This window comes from Solanum pennellii, chromosome 10, assembly GCF_001406875.1.
Source record: "Solanum pennellii chromosome 10, SPENNV200".
In the NCBI taxonomy this organism is placed as follows: domain Eukaryota; kingdom Viridiplantae; phylum Streptophyta; class Magnoliopsida; order Solanales; family Solanaceae; genus Solanum; species Solanum pennellii.
The window spans coordinates 79,627,447-79,646,935 of record NC_028646.1 but is presented as its reverse complement, the minus strand read 5'-3'; the positions used below and the strand labels follow the sequence as shown (position 1 = coordinate 79,646,935).

General features: G+C 32.1%; 3 protein-coding genes across 5 annotated transcripts in view; 2 read left to right on the top strand and 1 right to left on the bottom strand.

Moving 5' to 3' along the window:
- Positions 1–17: 17 nt before the first annotated feature.
- On the top strand, positions 18–6,007 carry LOC107032472 (calcium-dependent protein kinase 26-like). 2 transcript variants are annotated; one of them, XM_015234076.2, is made up of 8 exons: positions 18–397; positions 798–1,859; positions 2,531–2,674; positions 2,775–2,927; positions 3,415–3,530; positions 3,720–3,887; positions 4,989–5,213; positions 5,601–6,007. In XM_015234076.2, exons 2-8 carry the CDS (start codon positions 965–967, stop codon positions 5,721–5,723), a joined length of 1,824 nt encoding a protein of 607 aa, XP_015089562.1. In that variant the 5' UTR covers positions 18–397; positions 798–964; the 3' UTR covers positions 5,724–6,007. The 2 variants fall into 2 exon arrangements, with proteins under 2 accessions (XP_015089562.1, XP_015089561.1); XM_015234075.2 differs by having other exon boundaries at positions 18–423.
- A 4,544-nt stretch (positions 6,008–10,551) lies between these two features.
- Positions 10,552–14,214, top strand: LOC107002716 (protein WVD2-like 4). Of its 2 annotated transcripts, none has more exons than XM_015200865.2 (8): positions 10,552–10,656; positions 11,570–12,139; positions 12,234–12,286; positions 12,408–12,488; positions 12,611–12,677; positions 12,765–12,836; positions 13,007–13,114; positions 13,521–14,214. In XM_015200865.2, exons 2-8 carry the CDS (start codon positions 11,585–11,587, stop codon positions 13,908–13,910), a joined length of 1,326 nt encoding a protein of 441 aa, XP_015056351.1. In that variant the 5' UTR covers positions 10,552–10,656; positions 11,570–11,584; the 3' UTR covers positions 13,911–14,214. The 2 variants fall into 2 exon arrangements, with proteins under 2 accessions (XP_015056351.1, XP_027768331.1); XM_027912530.1 differs by lacking the exon at positions 10,552–10,656 and adding an exon at positions 10,720–11,254 and having other exon boundaries at positions 11,572–12,139.
- A 3,991-nt stretch (positions 14,215–18,205) lies between these two features.
- The window catches only part of LOC107002498 (fasciclin-like arabinogalactan protein 16), a 4,146-nt gene continuing 2,862 nt past the window's right edge, over positions 18,206–19,489 (bottom strand). Inside the window, exons 2-3 of the mRNA XM_027912412.1 lie at positions 18,584–18,697; positions 18,206–18,479 (exon numbers count right to left, since the gene is read on the bottom strand). Coding sequence (XP_027768213.1) covers positions 18,636–18,697 — 62 coding nt within the window. The 3' untranslated portion in view covers positions 18,206–18,479; positions 18,584–18,635. The remainder of the gene's footprint in view (positions 18,480–18,583; positions 18,698–19,489) is intronic.

Sequence of the window (19,489 nt, the reverse complement as noted above, 5' to 3'; positions counted from 1 at the left end):
TGATTTTTTTTTTCCGCCAAACATTGTAACTGAAAAACCTGTCACTTTTCGCCGTTCCTTCCTCTGTCCCTGGCCTTCCGCTTTCTTTCTCTCCTAAAAAAATTTCAATTCCCCAAAAACCCTAATCCCAAAAAAGCTTCATCTCCAAAGATTAATGAAATTAAACCACAAAATTACCCAATAATCTCTTCTGTTTTCACATATAATTATTATTAATTAACATTCTTCTTCGTTGGCGCTTTTGTTCCTCCATTATTTTTCTCGTTAATTCTCATTTGGGTATGAGAATTTGGTATTACATTCCAAAATATATTCACTTTCACGTATTCGTTATTCTTAATTTTACGTGGAAACCCTTCCGAAGTTGAGGGGGCTTGAAACTTTGAATTTTATCCTTGTAAGATTTTTCTCTATTTTCTAAAGGTAAATTACGTGTTTTTAATCATGGGTTTTTGTTTAATTAGCATATATGAGCTAGTTTAGGATTTAGGCGTAGTTGTTGTTTGATGATTTTTTGCGATTGTATAAAGAGGATGTTTTTTCTAGCTGATTAGAAACTTTTTAGAGGTATTAGTTGGAAATTTGTTGCAACTTGAACAGAGGGTCTGTGGAAATAACCTCTCTACCTCCACGGCTATGAGGTAGGGGTAAAGTCTGCGTACACTCTACCTTCCATAGGTTTAGGTCTTTGTGGGACTATACTGCGTATGTTGTTGTTGTTGTTATGAGTTGGAAATTTACTAGGTCAGAGTTATTGTGTCTACATTATTTAGAAGAATGATGATTTTGAATTACAGGTGTTATCTGCAGCTGGTTTTGGAATTAGAGCTGTTATGTGGAGCGGAATGGTTTACGTTTACTACTTCAAATTTCAACCCAGTTTGAGGGGTTAAATTGGGTTTGATATTTGGGTACAAATGTGTATAGTAGTAACAGATATTGGTGGAGAGGAGCGTAGTAATAAATGGGAAATAATTGTGTTCATTCTAAGTTTACAAAGGGTGGGTTCTTCAACTTATTCTTTTGGCGATCTCGATCACCGGATATGATTACAAATAAGAAAAAACCAAAGGGTATAGAACCTTCTACAGACAAACAACCTGAACATGAGAACTCCATTCAGAATAAACCCCCAGAAATGGTGACGATAGACAGGGAAGAGCCCGATCAGGAACACAAGAAAGACGCTCACATAGTTAAACAGGAGAAAATATCAGTTGATTTGAAGCCTACCGAAGCAATACAACCTGAAAAGTCTGGTAATACAATCCATGAAAAGGAAATACCAAAAGAGTCTGCAAAACCGAAGAAGCCACCTGTCAAGAGAATGCTTAGTGCAGGACTCCAGGTTGAGTCTGTGTTGAAAACAAAAACTGGTCTTCTAAAGGAGCATTATGATTTGGGAGAAAAACTTGGACATGGCCAATTTGGGACAACATTTCTTTGTGTTGAAAAAGCAACTGGGGAAAAGTACGCATGTAAGTCGATAGCAAAAAGGAAATTATTGACACCTGAAGATGTGGAAGATGTAAGGAGAGAAATTCAGATAATGCATCACTTATCTGGAAATCCTAATGTCATTTCAATAAAAGCGGCGTATGAGGATGGTGTTGCGGTTCATGTTGTGATGGAACTATGTTCAGGAGGCGAGCTCTTCGATAGGATTGTTAAGCAGGGACATTACACGGAGAGACAAGCGGCTGAGCTTGCAAGGACAATAGTTGGTGTCGTAGAAGCCTGCCATGCTCTAGGAGTGTTGCACTTGGACCTTAAGCCTGAGAATTTTCTCTTTGTCAATGAGAAAGACGATTCACCTCTAAAGATTATAGATTTCGGGTTATCAATGTTTTTCAAGCCAGGTATTTTTCCCACTTTCTCCGAAATCCTCCATATACTTGCTACATATTTTTGGTTTCTCATGTTTCCTTATTTCATTGCATTAGTTTTAGTGTTCTAATGCATAAGAAAAAAATCGTTTCTGACAGTTGTTTTAAAATAGCTTCACCTACAAGGAATTCGTTTTAGAGTTTCACTTCTGCTGCAGTTGCCTTTGTACCGGGAATCCCACTTATCAGGAATTCATGAAACCAGTTCCTATGTTTAATTTTTTGGTCCAAACATTTAGACATTACATTTTTCAAAAGAAGTAGAAGCAGTCCAGTTGATATGGATAGACCAAAGTCCATGTCCAGAGCCTTGAAAGCTCCAAACTTTCTGATTTGCGAAGTCTATAGCATTGCATATCAGTATCTGCTAGTTTATATTGAGAACTCGTTCCTGTTTATTACTCTTAGGTCGGCAGAGGATGCTGCTTCCGATTTCATAAAAGTTTTATTAATAAAAGGGTTATTATTTTTATTTATATGTTGTTCACCATCATATATGGTAAATATCCTTAACATAAGTTTTTCCATGTAAAATTCTAACTCTCTTGATAAGATATGCTTAAAAGCATGCATCAGTCTTCTTTGTTGATGTACTTTTGGTTTTGAAAATTGCCTAACTGATTGGATTATGTTCTTAACCACAGGGCAAATATTCTCTGATATTGTTGGAAGTCCTTATTATGTTGCTCCAGAAGTTCTACAAAAGCGTTATGGTCAAGAAGCTGATATCTGGAGTGCAGGTGTAATAATTTACATTCTTCTCACTGGTGTACCTCCATTTTGGGGTGGTAAGTTGATCTTTCAAGTTTTTGTAGTTTTACCATGGTTTCCTGGTAATGTGAAGTACCAAAAACAGCTTCTCATGTTTTTTCATCTCTTTTTGGATAGAAAGTGAGCAGGAAATATTTGACGAGGTTTTACGTGCCAATATTGACTTCATATCAGATCCTTGGCCTAACATCTCTGGAGATGCGAAAGATCTGGTGAAGAAAATGCTTGTTAGGGACCCGAAGCAACGACTTACCGCACATGAAGTTCTATGTGAGTAGCCACTGAATTTCAAGTTTGTATTCCAGCTTATCATATATTATTCTCAGAGATGCTGCGAGCACCATTTTGCCTAGCAGCAGGCAGAACATAGTGAAAGCTTAATGTCGTTTTGGAATTTCTTTGGCCGATTTGAGTCCTCCTCAGATATAATGTCAGTTTAGTTCAACTAGAATTTCAAACATATTTGTCTAACAGAATAACAAAATCAGAGCAATGAACATGTGTGTGGATTAGAATCGGAAACTATAGTTATGCTAGCTGTTCATCTTCTGCAAGTACGTCTTGAAAGCAGGTGAAGGGAAACAATACTCTTTTTAAGCCAATTCAGAGAAAAGGCCGTCTTTCTGTGGAGATGGTTTTGGTTCTACTTCTTCTCAAATTAGATTGTCTATATTTGTCCACATTTGCATTTTTAGTTCCATAACATGATATTGAACTCTCTAAATTCCGCTTATCGTTCTTATTTTTCCTTATGCAGGCCATCCTTGGGTGAAGATTGACGGTGTGGCTCCGGATAAGCCTCTTGATTCTGCAGTGTTGAGTCGCTTAACTCAGTTTTCTGCCATGAACAAGCTTAAGAAAATGGCTCTCATGGTAATAAACTAATACAGTCTCAATGAGATTTACCGCTAAAGTGTTCGTCCGTACACATTCAAAGCCATTTTTGAAACTTAAAGTTACAGTTAAATTCTATAGCTCCCCACACATGCATGAAAGTTAATTTAGTTGAAGATTCAACAGGTCTCTTGTGTCTTCTTATCATATATTATTTGTTTCTTACAGGTTATTGCAGAGAGTCTTTCTGAAGAGGAAATTGCAGGCTTGAAAGAGATGTTCAAAATGATTGACACAGATGACAGTGGACATATTACTTTAGATGAACTGAAGGTTGGACTAAAGCAATTTGGGGCTGATCTTAGTGAGACAGAGATACGAGACTTGATGAAGGCGGTAAGTTTTAGACTTGTAGTCTTCCATAGTTATTCTGTATTAAATGTCATGCTTCCAATCAAAGATATTAGTAACTCTACTCAATGACAAGGTTTCCATATAACCATGAATATCATCATTTAGGCTGAAATACATCCTTCTTCTGTCTGCTTTCTTTTCTATGTATGTGAGGATCGTAAGATGGGAATCAGAAATGTCTTTGAGAACTCACTGTGCATTGTTTAAATTTTTTATCCTTTTTCTTGTGTATTCATTCTAATGGCTTCTGAACTTTCTCTATATTTCTGTAGAATACCTTTTTTGCAACTGTATGTATCTGTCTCTCATGGTTTGATACTGTTAAATGAGGTCAAGTTTGGAAAAAGTGTGATGTTTGCCTCTCTATAAAAGTATTATTGTCTAGCTATTGTACAAAGAAGGCATTTATAGGAAAAATGGGCATTTCATTTTTCTTGTAGCGGAAAATGGCGTCCTAATAAACTAAGTGCAGAAGGTGCCATCAGACAAGCTTTAGATCACCAACCAACAGAGAATTGTTGTGCCATTCACCTTCTTTTCCAACTCCTTTCCAAATTTTATTGCAACAAAATATATCAGTAGCGAAGTCCTTTAGGATCTCGCAATTTTGTAACAGGTTATTCTTGTGTAACCATAATTTGTTGCTTTTTATATCACTGTTAAGTGTACCTCTCCATGAAATTTCAATTGCTTGTTAGTTACATCAAAGTACACTAAGTGCCCCCGTGCAGTCAATTTTCTGTCCCCATTTGCTTGTTTGAAGCACGTAAGAAATCTAACGCGCAGTTTGAAGAGGTTACAGTTACAGCATTTGGTTATTCCGTTGTGCTGTTGAGTACATAATACTCTTTATTAGCATCACTTTTGGATTGTCACCTAAAAAGAAAGCCTCAAAGCATGAATCTTTGGACCTGTTTGTCCTTTAGAAATTACGCTCTAGTTATGAGCAGCTAAGCTATGCTCTGTCTAAGTATCGTTTCTAAGCAAGCGCTATGTGTGTTTGTGTGAAGACTTTCTTCTTTAGATAATTTTATACTTCTTCCTTTTTGTCTAACTTCAAATTTTCTCCCGAAAAATTTGCAGGCTGACGTTGACAACAGTGGTACCATTGACTATGGGGAATTCATAGCTGCAATGCTTCACGTCAACAAAGCTGAGAAGGAAGATTATCTCTCTGCTGCTTTTTCATATTTTGACAAAGATGGGAGCGGGTATATTACCGCAGATGAACTTCAAAAGGCTTGTGAGGAATTTGGCATGAAGGATGTCCGCTTGGAAGAAATCATTCAAGAAGTTGATCAAGATAACGTATGTAGTTCTACTGGCATTTCTTTTTCCCCAATATACTTAGTAATGCATGAACATAATGGTAGACCATATAACATTGATATCAACACAACTTCAGTGTTCTACACAACCACTTGAGTCATATAATGAATATAATATCTAGAGTATTGGTTTGCGTTACCTAAGTTGGTGATCTTTCTGAAACAACTTCTCTAACTTCATAAGGTAAGGAGGTTAAGGTCTGTGTACACTTAACTCTCCGCAGACTCCACCTTGTGTGACACACTAGATATGTTATTGTTATTGGTATCGTATAGAACAAAAACAACCGTGTCTTTTTAGAACGTTCATTTTTCATTCTTTCTTACTCACTGCATATTGTTCAAGTATCTGTTCATATATTCTCAGGATGGACGGATAGATTATAAGGAGTTTGTGGCGATGATGCAAAAAGGAAATGCAAATTTTGGTAACAGACGCTTGCCCAATAATTTCAGCATTGGATTTCGAGATGCAACAAAGGTTTGCTGACATAGAAAGATATTTGTACCTTGTTGCTTATTGCCATTTTCTGTTTTTAGTTTCTCTTCTTCATCAACCTCCCATGATTTTTTGCTGTCACACCATGATTTTGAAATGTACAGAAGTGTATAGTAGAGTCAAAACACAGAGAAAATGCCAGCTCTTATTAATTTTTAACTCCCAAGTTGTATAATTAGCTTATCAGTTAATATATATTCTAGGAAAATAGGATGCACTCTTTGTAAAATATCTCAAGAAAAATAAGGTAATGCTTGTTCACAGTTCTCCTTTTACTCTTTCTTGGTAAATTAACTTACCACACATTGTAGGTTTGTTGTGTGTATTATGAAGTGTGTTTTACTAGGAGATTAATTATGAAGCACAGGTTATTATACTATGATGGAGACAAATTAGTCATAATAACTTACTGTTTGATGGTGATTTTGAGGTTAAGATGGGGTTTATTTGTTTCTCTATTAAGCATATAGGTGTGTGTTCACAATCTTTTTTTCCGTAACCTTATCCAAAAAGATCAACAGTATTCTCACTTATCCTTGATACTGTGTTGGATCTTCGATTTACTTTTGATAATGGAGGTCCTCTACCACTAGCACGAACCATAGTTTCTAGTGTTTTCTCGATTTCTTTTTCCAACTTTATTGAGATGATCAACAACATTCTTGTTTATCTTTGATATTGTTTAAATTTTTGACTTACTCACGAGGTTGACAGTGGTAGAAAGTATCTTAGTTTCTAGTATTTTCTTGATCATCCCTACCAAGGAAGGCTAACAGTAGTCTCACCTACCCTCGATATTGACTCCAATTAGTGGAGGTCATCTACCACTAGAGCAAATCGTAGTCTTGAATATTTTCTCAATCTTTTTTCTCGCGTTCCTACTATGAAAAATAAATTGTATTTTTATTTATCTTTGTCATTAACTCGAATCTCCAATCTATTGATCGATAGTGAAGGGGAACCTTAATCTTTAGTGTTTCAATTAAGTTCTTGTTGGTGTTATCACTAATTAACAAAATGAAAATGTTGTTTCATTATCGTTAAACTAATTTGATTATCCCATGATTCAACTTCAACTACCCCATATGGGGTTTGTGAGTTTGATATTTAAACTAATTAAAACGATCGAAAAAGTATTACATTATATTAGATAATAAACATGTTTTTCAATTAAATAAGCATTGGCCCCTATAATAAATCCTATATAAACTAAAGTTACATAATTTTGAGTTGTACCCAAAAAAAATAATACCACAAATTAAACTAATGGAGGAGATAATGCATATCCCAGTGGGGTTATAAATTAAGAGAGATTATGAAGATAAAGTTGGGTCCATCTAAATTAAATTCAAGAGTCATTATCCTAAATAATTTGAGATAATAATAAAAAATAATTCATGAATTATTACTTTTTGCAAGTTTCACGTTTTGAAATTGAATGGTGATACTTCAGAAAGGAAAAAATAAACAATTAATAGTTAAGATAATAATTCGCAAAAAGACGATAGTTTAAACGTGTTTTGATAATATTATCTCTTAATTTTGGAATTCTTTTTTTTAAGTAGGAGCTTTCATTTCTGGTGAGAAAAGAAAAAAATAATTAGAAGAAAAAGACTTGGGAAATCAATATTAGGTAAAACACCAATTCAAAATCAATATTCTTAGTTGTCATTTAGAAGTCTTGTCATAATTAAGAGAAATTATCATATGTGGATGCAGTCCAATTTTATATTTGATACTCTATCGAGGTGTGGATGTTTAATTAAATCATATTCGTCGAAAAATCATATATTATTATCTATATATATAAATAAACTTTCAAAAAAAATTAGATATATAACTTAGATATGTATTTAATTCGAATTATAAATTAGTCTCTTCGATTCACGATTTTATCAAACCACTTAAACTCTACGAAACTCAATAGATGTTAAAGTATTATTTGTTGTTGTATTTTGGATTCAATAACAAAAATATCATCGCATATTTATTTTTGTTAAATAACTAAACTCTTAACATTGATAGCAAAAACACAATGAATGTTAAATTTTTACTTTCATAAATATACTATTAAATTTAGGGAAAGAGGACAAATATACCTCCAAATTATTATAAATGATATCTAAATACTTTCTATCATATTTTTAGAATATTTGTGACTAGTGGCGGAACTAAAATTTTCAATCAAAGGTTCAAAATCGATAGAATAGACACATGAAGTAGTCGAAGGAATAGTTACATATACTATATATACATAAAAAATTATTTTAACCATGTATAGATTATATAATTTTCGCTGAAGGGAGTTCGAATAAACCCCTTTATATAATGTGGCTCTGCCCCTGTTAGTGCCCCTGCCGTCTAAAACTAGAGCATATATATTCCTTATACTAACAGACACACATCATAGTCTTATCTACAGATCCGACATTTATTAAGTATCGGATCGAAGACTGATAAGATTGTCTCACGTGTCCCTACTTAGTCTTTCGTCAGAGTGAATGACATATCCGCTCAAGTTTTTAAATGGTACAAGCATCAACATCTCAAAAATATGACGAATGTTATCTACATATACCATGTACGATAATTTGAGGGTATTTTTGTCTTTTTCCCCTTAAATTTATAAGATTTTGTCATTGTTATGTGTGGGACCCAGGCACGTTGGTGTGTCATGCCACGTCTGCGACAGCCACTTGTCGTAATGTTTCATAATACATGGAACTCCCCACGTTCTACTACAGTTCCCTTTCCCCAGGTTTTTTTTCCCACTTTTACAATTATTTGGATTTTTACTTCTTTTGACATAAATACCCTCCTCCATTTTTTAAAAAAAATCTCGAATCGACGATTAATCGAAAATAATAATCAATATCTATTGTAGGATTATTAACTCATATTATCCTTTTCAAATTTCACTTATGAAATCACTGAATATAATGTTATTACTATTCTCCTCTTTCTTATAAAAAGGAATGCGTTATTTTTGAAAAGAATGTCTGAAATATATTCGAATTTTGATCGAAATTGTTGTCACGACATCAAATTTTATGGAGAACCTTTTACGTCTCCGCACTATTAAATAGTGTATTCTAAAGGTATATATATTTCCACGTGGACATTATAAATATTTGTATCATTTTAAATAGTAATGTGTCCACGTAGCCATCATAAATATTGCATCATTTTTAATTGTAACATGTCCATGTTGACACATATATACCTTTAAAATTGACTTTTAAAAGGGGGTAAAAGATCCTTTATAAAATTTGGTATCGTAATAATAATTCCGGCCAAAATTAAAATATTTTTCAGACTATCTTCCGATTAATTTTTTAAAATATATATTGTCACAAAGTCTTAATGCAAGTGTGAATCAATTTTTTTATTTTTAATATTTGACAAATAAATATCAAAATATCTAATTAAGAATTAAAAAGAGTAACCAAAAGATCATGAAAGATGTGCCAAACATGTAATGAGGTTGGCATGCATATTAAAACAATATTTTATAAAGTTTCAATTTTATAGGAAAAAGACATCAAATACATCTTAAAAGTTATTACTAAAACAACTAATTAATTACACAATCCAACTAATGAAACGACCTAATACCTTGTTTACAATATTAACAATTAAGACTGTTTAAATCGATAAATGTTTCATTGTATATAAGAAAAAATCCAAAAAAATAAATATGGGCCATTAACTTATGAATCTGGTCCAAATTTGTCATATTATTTTAATTGAGTATTATGAAATACCAAGAAGACAAATTATTGATTTCAATAATGTAAATGGTACAACATTTTTGATCAATTTGTGCCAAACAAAAAACAAAAATGCATTTTCTTAATTCTTTTTCTTTTCTTTTAGCAGATAAGTTTGTCTTTGACAGACTTTAACTTTTTTGTTTCTTATGGAAATTTTCTAATGCAATTATGCAACTATCAAAATAATAATAATAATCATGTTAATCAAAATTAATCTTGCTTGTTCAATGCATGTTATTAAATTAGCAATAAATAAATAACAATCACGAAGACCATTTAATTACTTTCTATAAAGTTGTTGTCATGTAATCTACCAAAAAGTTATGAGTTCAAATAGTGAAAATAATCGTTTATAATAAAGCAAAGTAATATTACATATCACAAACTCTTATAGTATAACCTTTTTCTCGATACTTACAATAAAAATTCAGTATATCTGACTATTTTTTTAGTAGTGCGAATCGTACCATTTACATTTAAATTTTAACTAGGTAGTTAATACAAAATAATTGGAATGACCCATTGGCCATTGACCATGTCTAACAAATGAACAAAATGATAGAATTAGCCAACAAAAAAAGAATATTCATCTAGCAAATAATTCTTTTTTTGTTATTTTAAAGTTGTTGATGTTCATATATTAAAATATCAAAAACTTGTAAATTATCACCAAACGACGTGTTCTCCACATGCTATATATCTTTTGCAACAAAATTATTGAAATTTATAACAATATATAATCCATTTATGAAAATAATAAAACATACAAATACTAAATAAATGAATTTTTCCTATCTAGATAGAAGATTCAGAATTTAAAATTCATCTATTTTTATCGTGATTTTATGTTAATAGCAATTAAATTTTCCATATAAAAGAAAAAAAAATTATTTTTAAAATATTGTGTCCAGTCAAATAGACGAATATGGATGAAATGATAATAATTTTAAGAAGGAAAAAAAAAGTGGAAGAAGGGCATTTTGGTCATTTACTAATTTTTACAAGTAGAGTGAAATCTATAATTCCAACCCCCTCTCTCTCTCCTCTGTGTTTCCAGTATTTCTAACACAGTTTTTGTCATTCCATTGAATTATCATTTTGAATTCACATAATTTGCCACCAATCATCTCCAAGACAAGAAAAAAAAAAAAGGTACCCTTTTCATTTTCTTGAAATATTATGCCATGTTAGATTTTCAAAATAGTACTAGTATAGTAATATTTCAATTTTTATTAATTTTTTCGTTTTGAAGTGTGTTGGATCTTATGTTTTTTGTTTTTTTTTTTTTAAATTTGAAAGGGGTTGGTTTTGAATCATTTGATTGTGTTAACATGAAGTTGCAAGAGGTGGACATAGTGCATTAGTTATAGGTTTTTTCGTATTAGTAACTTTGGTTCAAACTCTGTATTTTTTGTTATAACTAAACTAGAATTTTCAAGTCATAAAGTTCAAATCTTGGATCCGATAACTAAATTAGAATCTTGAACTCGTAAAGTTTAAATCTTGGATCCGACTTTTGTGAAGTAGGACGTTGTTTACTTACTTATATGGTATTTGTTTAGTATGAATTATATCATGAAGCAGTAGTGTATATGGTCTTACTGTATGAAATTCTGTTTGATTTAGATCAAGAACTGAAAATTCAATTGTTGGTTTTGGAATTTGAGGCTTCTTTTGATTCGGGGGTCTGTCAGAAACAGTCTCTCTACGTCCTAATCTTCGTAGCGCTCACTTGTGAGATTATGTTGGGTATGTTATTGTTATTGTTGTTGTTGTTGTTGGAATTTGAAAATTGAATTTTGGGGTTCTTTCTCTTTCCCTTCATTTATGTTTTTTTGTTGTGTCTTTAAAGATTTGATTTTTTTTGAAAGAAAGTGACTTCAATTGTGAAGTTTTCTTTTATAATTGGATTTTAGGCTTGTATGATTTGTCTTCTGATCTTATGTTGCTCGAATTCTTCAAAAATGTTGACAGTTGTGTGTTATAAGCAGCAATTTTGGAGAGTCCGAGCAATATAGCTTCTAAATTGTTGATTGATGAGTATTTATCTATTGTTTTGGTTTTAGATATTGTTGGTATATGGAGTCTGAAAATGGAGTTCCAGTAGAGGTGGAAAAGATTGTTGTGGCTGAGGAAGAAAATGTGGATTTAAAGAACATTAGTGAGAAGGCGGATGAGACGCCAAATTCATCTGTAGCCAAAGAAGAATTGTCTGTTGAGGATGTTCCGAAAAGTAGAGCATCGAATCAACACAAGGTATCAGTTGGTGGTGCTAAAAAGAACAACAAAATGGCTAAGGATCAAGCAAATTCAACAGGCACGTCTTCATTGACTCGTTCGAAAAAGGGAAGTATGGCGAAAAGTCTTTCATTCCCTACAAGAGGCGCCAATGCAGACATGACAAGGAAGAGCATTGATGCTTGTACAAAGAAATCGGATTTTAAACCTTGGATACCAAATGGGGTGACACATGACGCTTCACATTCGAATGGAACAGTCTCGTCAGCTTCTCGTTTAAATCCGTCTACTAAGAGTACATCTGCTGGAGTTGTGAAGAGTTCAAGTCCAAATGGAAGTGCTACAACAAGCAGAAGGACAACTACAGGATCTATCCCGAGCCTTCGTCAATCGCTGGTAAACTGAGTCACTCGTGATCTTTTGCCTTTCCCTTCTTTGAGTTTTATGGATGCAATATCTCACAAATTTCCCTTGCTGTTTCTGCATTAAGTCCGGGAAGTCTGCTTCAGCCGGTAGAATTGTAAAGAAAGCGACTTCTGAACAGTAAGCGAATTTGCTACTTGCATTTGTTCATAAAATTGGATTTCTAAATTTCGAACTTACTGCATTATGTTTCGTGGCCGATAATTGTTCTGATAGGTATGCTAAATGTTTGTGTTTGCAGATTAAACGATGAAAAGATTACACCTACTAAAGCTACATCACCTCTTAAAGACGATGATGATGCTCGTTCTGCTACTTCCTCGTACTGATCTTATCCTATGCCTGAGTTATTGACTTAATGTTACTTTTTTGTTTCCATTGGTCGGGGTTCATCATGGTCCGCGATTAGTCAAATGTTATAACTTCTTTTATTTTTATAATCAGCAATGCAACTCGTACCAGTGCTGGATTTTCCTTCAGATTGGAAGAACGTGCTGAAAAGCGAAAGGAGGTTTGTACTCTAACCTTTGGTACTATGACCATCGTGTACGTTTTAGCATAGTGCAAAAGATTACAGCTCAGTTTCCCTATTCATCAGTTCTTGGCAAAGGTGGAAGAGAGGATACAGGCCCGAGAAGAGGAAAAGAGTAACTTGCTAGCCAAATCTAAGGTTAGTTCAAACAATACCGATTTCTCATTGCTGTTTTGTAAGCTATGTTGCTTGGACTCTCCAAAAACGTTGTCGTACCTATCGATATTTTTGAAGAGTTTGAACGACATAGTTTGTAAGGACTATCCTAAGCTAAGTCCTTTTCTTTGTGGTTTCGGGATTTGGTTCAGGAAAACCAAGAGGCAGAGGTAAAGCAGTTTAGGAAGAGCTTGACATTTAAAGCTACACCGATGCCTTGCTTCTACAAGGAGCCCCCTCCTACAGTTGAACTGAAGAAGGTAAAGTTTGATTTTGGTGCTTCATGAGATATATTTTTAGCTCTTATAGCATCGCGTGTAATCGTGTTTCCCTAATGTGACAAAGCTGGCACTTAACTTCCTTTTTTAGGAAGTCCGTAGTCCGTACTGTAGTGCTAGAGAAAAAAGAGGCAACTCTGCTATTATCTTATCAAGGTGCTTAAATGAATCTCGTAAAAGAAGGCTGCAAAGATATTTCGTGTTACTAAATTAGCTTCTGTTGTTTTGGCTTTCATCCCTTGGTAGCATTCAATTGATACCCTTGTTCGTTCTTAGGCCACTACCGTCTTATGCAATTCATGTTCCCTTTCTTGTTAGCTCTAATTTGTGTGAATCATTCACTCGGTATTTTCGCGTTATATGCTTAAGTTTTTGCTAAAATGTGCAGATACCAACAACACGCGCCATATCTCCTAAGCTTGGAAGAACTAAGAACTCCACATCCATGACTAATAGCTCCGAAAGTGGAGGGTCATGTTTCAGTCCGAGAGTGATCAAGGAACAACGTAAGTCACTCGTATCCAATAAAGATAACGTTGCATCAAAAGGGAAGCCAGTTAAGACTTCACAGACAACAGCTCAATCTCCAAAAACCTCGATCACTAAAGCGAAACCTGCTGAAACAAAATCCAGACTTGCTGAAGCAGCAAAGATTTCGGATGAGAAAACAGAACGAAATGAAATCCAACCTGAGTCTGAAATGAATCGTGTAGAAGACAATGTGGCACGTCCATCAAATCCAATCGTTGTGCAAGCTGAAGTCAGCGTTGAAGGTTAATGAACTTACTGAACTTGTCTTTTTTCTGTATTTATTATTTATAGGCCTTTTTTCGTTCTGTGAAAGCGTTTTTGCTGCTTTGTTGAGTTGTGAATATGTTGTGTATGTTGCTGTTATGTTACAAGTTGTACATGTTGGTTATTCTCAGTTTCTTCATTCTTTTCGAACATCTCAGTACCATCGTGTAATCATTCTCGAAAAACATCTTCATTGTTCTCAAGTCAGATTCAACATTCTGGTTTTCTTCAAATGTATCATTCTGAACTTGTATTCTGGTTTTGTTGAGTTCATATACCTACTTCCATACGGGGCGGAGCCACATTATTTATATATAGCAAATGTTGAATCTCACTGGCTTCTTCGTGGGTTTACTTCTTTATATTGAACGCTCTTAATGAAAATTCTGACTCCGTCATTGCTTCTTTTGTTAGAATGGTTGGATCACCATGTTATGTCTGGATTATTCTTCTGAAAATGTGATTCTGCAGTAAATTTGAGTTTGCACCAGGCAATCTTTCTTCTAAAATTTTGACATTTCATATACAGTATAATTTTTTACCTGAAAAACACCAAACACGAATAGTGGTCAGTGGGGCCTTAGTTCAGTTCTAAGAATCTTAAGGTCGAATTTATCTGAAATCCTGGATCCAACTCTGTATACGGTAGGGGTTAATTGGGGCTGCTTGCTGGCTAGTGATAGAAACTAAGTACCGTAAAGACATGACATGATGAAACTCAGAATATACCGGGCCCAACTTATTTCATATTATATAAAATAAAATTGAGCTTAAATAGAGCGATATAAACAGTAAAGATAATAAAAACTCATTTCTACTCGAGCTTAAACAAAAACGCCTTACTTAATAACACCACTTAAATTATGATTTCACCTCTAAAATTATCAAATCGACATATAGGAAGTGGCCATATACATATATTCTCAGAGATACATAATCGGGAAACTCAGATACATTCTGAAATGTAGATATGGAGAGAGCGGGGAGAGAAACGCAAGCAAGAGAGTCATATATCATAATTCATACATACATACTAATCAGACTTGTAAATAATATATCTGGAACAAATTAAATCTGATTTGAATCGTATATATTCGAGATATATTCAAACTAAATATATTTTTGTTGAATTAGATTAAAGTGGTAGACATAATTAAAGGCCTTTTTAATATAATATGTAAGTTGCTAAAATTATATATTGCTGTCGTGATTTTCTTGAATAATCATAAATCAATACCCATAATTGAGGTATTTGTAGTTTTTAAGAACGATAATTACTAACATTTTATTATTGTTTTATATTATGTTGCGTTATATTGTATCGTATTATATTATTTTAATGAATACATTGTTTAAATAGATTGTATCATTCTTCATCGTTATGAAATGTCACACATTTATAATTTAAATGATAAACCTACAAGAAAAGTAGGATACAGGGTAGAGCTTACTATAAAAAGGAAGGATAAAAGAGAAAATATGATTGTTACTTAAATTTTATTATATTGTATAATTTAAATTTATCATTAGGTAACGATAAAAAACTTCATTTTATGTAATAACCAATTTGGTGTGATCATGTTATTACCTTAATATTTTCTTCTCGTTTTGTCTTTATTTATTACTCTGCCCGTCCACTTTTGATTGTCATATTTTCCCCTTTTTAGAGCAAACAATAAGAACTTTTACCAATATTTTACGATGTATTTTTTTTTCATATTGATATGCAAAAACTTGCAATTCATGGTACCTTTCGTATAGTTTTTGAATATCTAATTTTTTTTATTTAAAATATCAAATTAATATAATTTAGCTTAACTTTAAAAATTAGTCAAATTGACTTTCCAAAAGCGTAACATGACAATTAAAAGTGAACAGAGGGAGTAAAAAATAAAGACAAAACGAGAAAAAAATATTAAGGTAATAACATGATCACACCAAATCGGTCATTACATAAAATGAGATCTTTATTCGTTACCTAACGATGAATATAAATTATACGATACAATAGAATTTAAGTAACAATCAAAACTGATATTACATTTAAACTAACAATACAATACGATACATCGAATAATAGTCATCCAAATAAGGTGTAAGAGTACGACGGAAGAAAATCCTTTTCACTTAAACTTCTGAAACAATAAATAATTTGAGATAATTATTTAAAAAATTACGACAAATAATTTATGACTAGAAAAGTGTTTCTCCATATATGTGTGTGATTCATTCAAAATAAATTAATATTTTGCTGCTCTAAGATCCGTAGAACTTTCCAAAGCACATGAAATGATAAAATGTTCAGTTTAACAATTCTCCTCCTAATCTTCTTGATTAATCTAATTAAACATTAAAATTAAGTAAAGTCAATGTTTAGTGTTCAATTGCCCGTTAGTCCCCACATCACTTAAATTAATTTAAAATTATAAATCAGATCAATAATTTGCAACATGTAATTAATTGTTTATGAAGGCTTAATTTGGTAATTTTAAAAAGGGCAAAAAGACTGCAATCGAACTTTGAGAAAAGATTCATTTATGTTATTTTTATCTGAGAAAAAGTTCATTTTAATGGTATATTTGAGTCACTATTTGTTAACTGAAATATTATAGATGAGCTTTTTCTCAAAGTTTGATGTGATATTTGAACCTTTTCCGCTTTAAAAAGAATAGTTAATGATGTTGCTGAATCATAATTGACCACGTGTACAAAATGGTTTAGTAAAACCGAAAATATTTTTAGTTTACAAATAATGACATGAATGATTTTTTTCTAAAACAAAAATGCCATAAATAAACCAAACTTTTAACGAATGACATAGATAAACCTTTTTCCAATAAATTTCATAACATATTTAAGCGTCTTTCGTTTTAAAAATAATTGTATTGATAGTGGAAAATATTTCTAAAATAAGTAGGAAAGGACGATAGAAATGATATACACATTATTATTGTAGAGGTTTGAACCCTCTACATTTTAACTATGGAAGGCAAGATGCTCATCATCTGATCCAAAGATGAACGAGGCTAAGCGATCTGTATAAATAAAATTAAATTAAAAAACGTAATCGATGAATAACATGTGAATATTCATTTACTATTATCGAACAACCCCCTTTGTTCCAATACTATCAATACATATACAAGTAAAAATCCTTGTTTTTATACAATAAAATAATTTCATATGAAGGCCAACTCAATTTCCCTTTTCCCTTTAATGTGAATAATCATTAACCTAATCACCATTAAAAGACATATATAAAATTAATTAAAATGGATTTCCCAACAAACAAAAACCGTCTATTTGTTTTTTAGTCTTATTACTATAAATTATTGACATTGTTCTCTTTCCTCCCTCTTTCTTTATAAATAAAATAAAGTTGTACTATATACTAATTTTAATAATACACAATTTCCTTTTTTTGACAATATATCACATTACAATTGGTGTTATTAGTTCCACACCATAGCCCTCCTTTCTTCTTTTTAACCCAATAATTCGGGTTCATGTCAAAAAATTTCACTTTATACAGAAAATTCGATTTAAAAAGTTCAATTATGTATATATAAGTACTTTGTTTTTTGGTAAATTATATATAAAAAAATACTTACCGCTCTATTTTAACATTCACTTTACTTGTTCAAACAATCGAATAAGTGTTTTCCACTCAACACAATCACTTAAAAGGATTCTTATTTTAAAGATAAAACTATCTTTCTCTTCAACTTTGCTTTAAGAAAGGCAAGTGAAGTTTAGAACCCCCACACACACTAAAACATAAAAGCACATTCATTAAATTACTAAAAAAAAATTGTAAAAATATAGTTACTTCACAAGATATGGTATCAAAAGTGCCAAAATTGTCTTGATATCAAGTAGACACGTGCATCGTACGTAACATTTTATAACAATTTACATCCCCGTATAACAATTTAACCTATCTAATTACTAACTCCATTTTCCTCTTTCTTTTTTTTTTATATATATGTATATATCGAGATAACTCTTAATAAAATTTCTGACTCAACCATTAAAACCGTATATATAACTTCAAAACTTTTTAAAAAGATATCTTTCTACATACACATTACCTTTAAGAAAGGCAAGTGAAGTTTAGAACCCCACACTTGAAAAAAACAAACCACATTCATTATATTATATCATAATATAATATTAAAAGAAATGTTAAAAAGTATAGTTAATTCACAAGCTATACTATTATATGGTATTTTAAAAAAAAAAAAGTGAAAAAAATAAACAAACAATCCGTGACAAATGTGAGTACAAAAAAGATGATATGCTCTTGCAGAATTATTCTTTTTTTTTTCCTTTTTGGGGTACATTGTTTTTTTCTTGGATACAAACAGAAAAAAAAAACCAAACTTAAATACAAATGAAAAAATTGATAGGTAATTACAGTATTTATAACAAAATAAAACAAAAGATATTTTCTCCCTTCTTTTGCTTCTTTTTTTCTTTTTCTACTTCAATTCCAAGCAATTTTTGTCCTTCCTTGCCCATTTTATGTATTATCATAAAGCCCTCCTAATAACTGAAATTTATTCAAAAAAAAATAAAAAAATAAGCTTTTTATTTATTTAAGGTCCCAATTATTTTATTTTTTTTCTAATTATACATATATTTTGAGACACTCACCATGCTTTTTTTCATTTTTTTTATCTTCACAAGTTCCTCAAGTATACAAATTTTAATGACAACTAGCAAAAGCAAATGACCCCATTGTACCACATACTACTTCCATCAACTTTCCTGCAACACACAAAAAATAGTGATAAAAATGTTAGACAACTCATAAGGAATATAACTTGCTTCTTTTTTTGGTTTTCGAACCAGTGTCCGATGCCCTCATTGAAGTCTGACTAAATGTAGAATCATTATCTAACAAACGGGACTCTAATGAAAGAGTACTTACTGGTCCACCACGACCAACCCTTGTTGGTTAAGTAAAGAAGATGTCAAGAATTGAAAAAAAGATTGAAACTTTACTATTTGAATAAGAAAATTAAGGTTGAAAATGTTAATGTCAACTTTATAACAATTGATGACAGCTGATAAATACAAGTTTATAAGATAATATAATAATAAAAGAGCAGGTGGGGTTATGTTTAAGTCAACAAACAGGCTGGTCTTGATGTCTCTACAATGAAGTTAAGTATAATCATTGAGTTATACAGCTATGTTTCACAAATACTGATATGGAATTTTAGAATTATGTCACACCATAGATTTGTTTTTTTTCCCCATAATAGTAAGAGCGTTTGAACCAAGTACGAATAACTCTGTCCATCGAGACTTAGGCCAAAGGTAAAACTCACTTGACAACCAACACCCTTAGTAAAGATTTAGCTTAGTGATTGAGAGTTCAACATGATAATCATTACCATTTTGCCTAAAGTGATTTAAGGCCTAATCAAGAATGCCCTTTCTCATGATTCAACTACTAAAGTTCCTAAACTAAAAGTTAAAACTAACTCCATTTAATGATGTTTTGGATAATTATTATCACATCAAGCAACGAACAACACCCCCCCCCTCCACCCC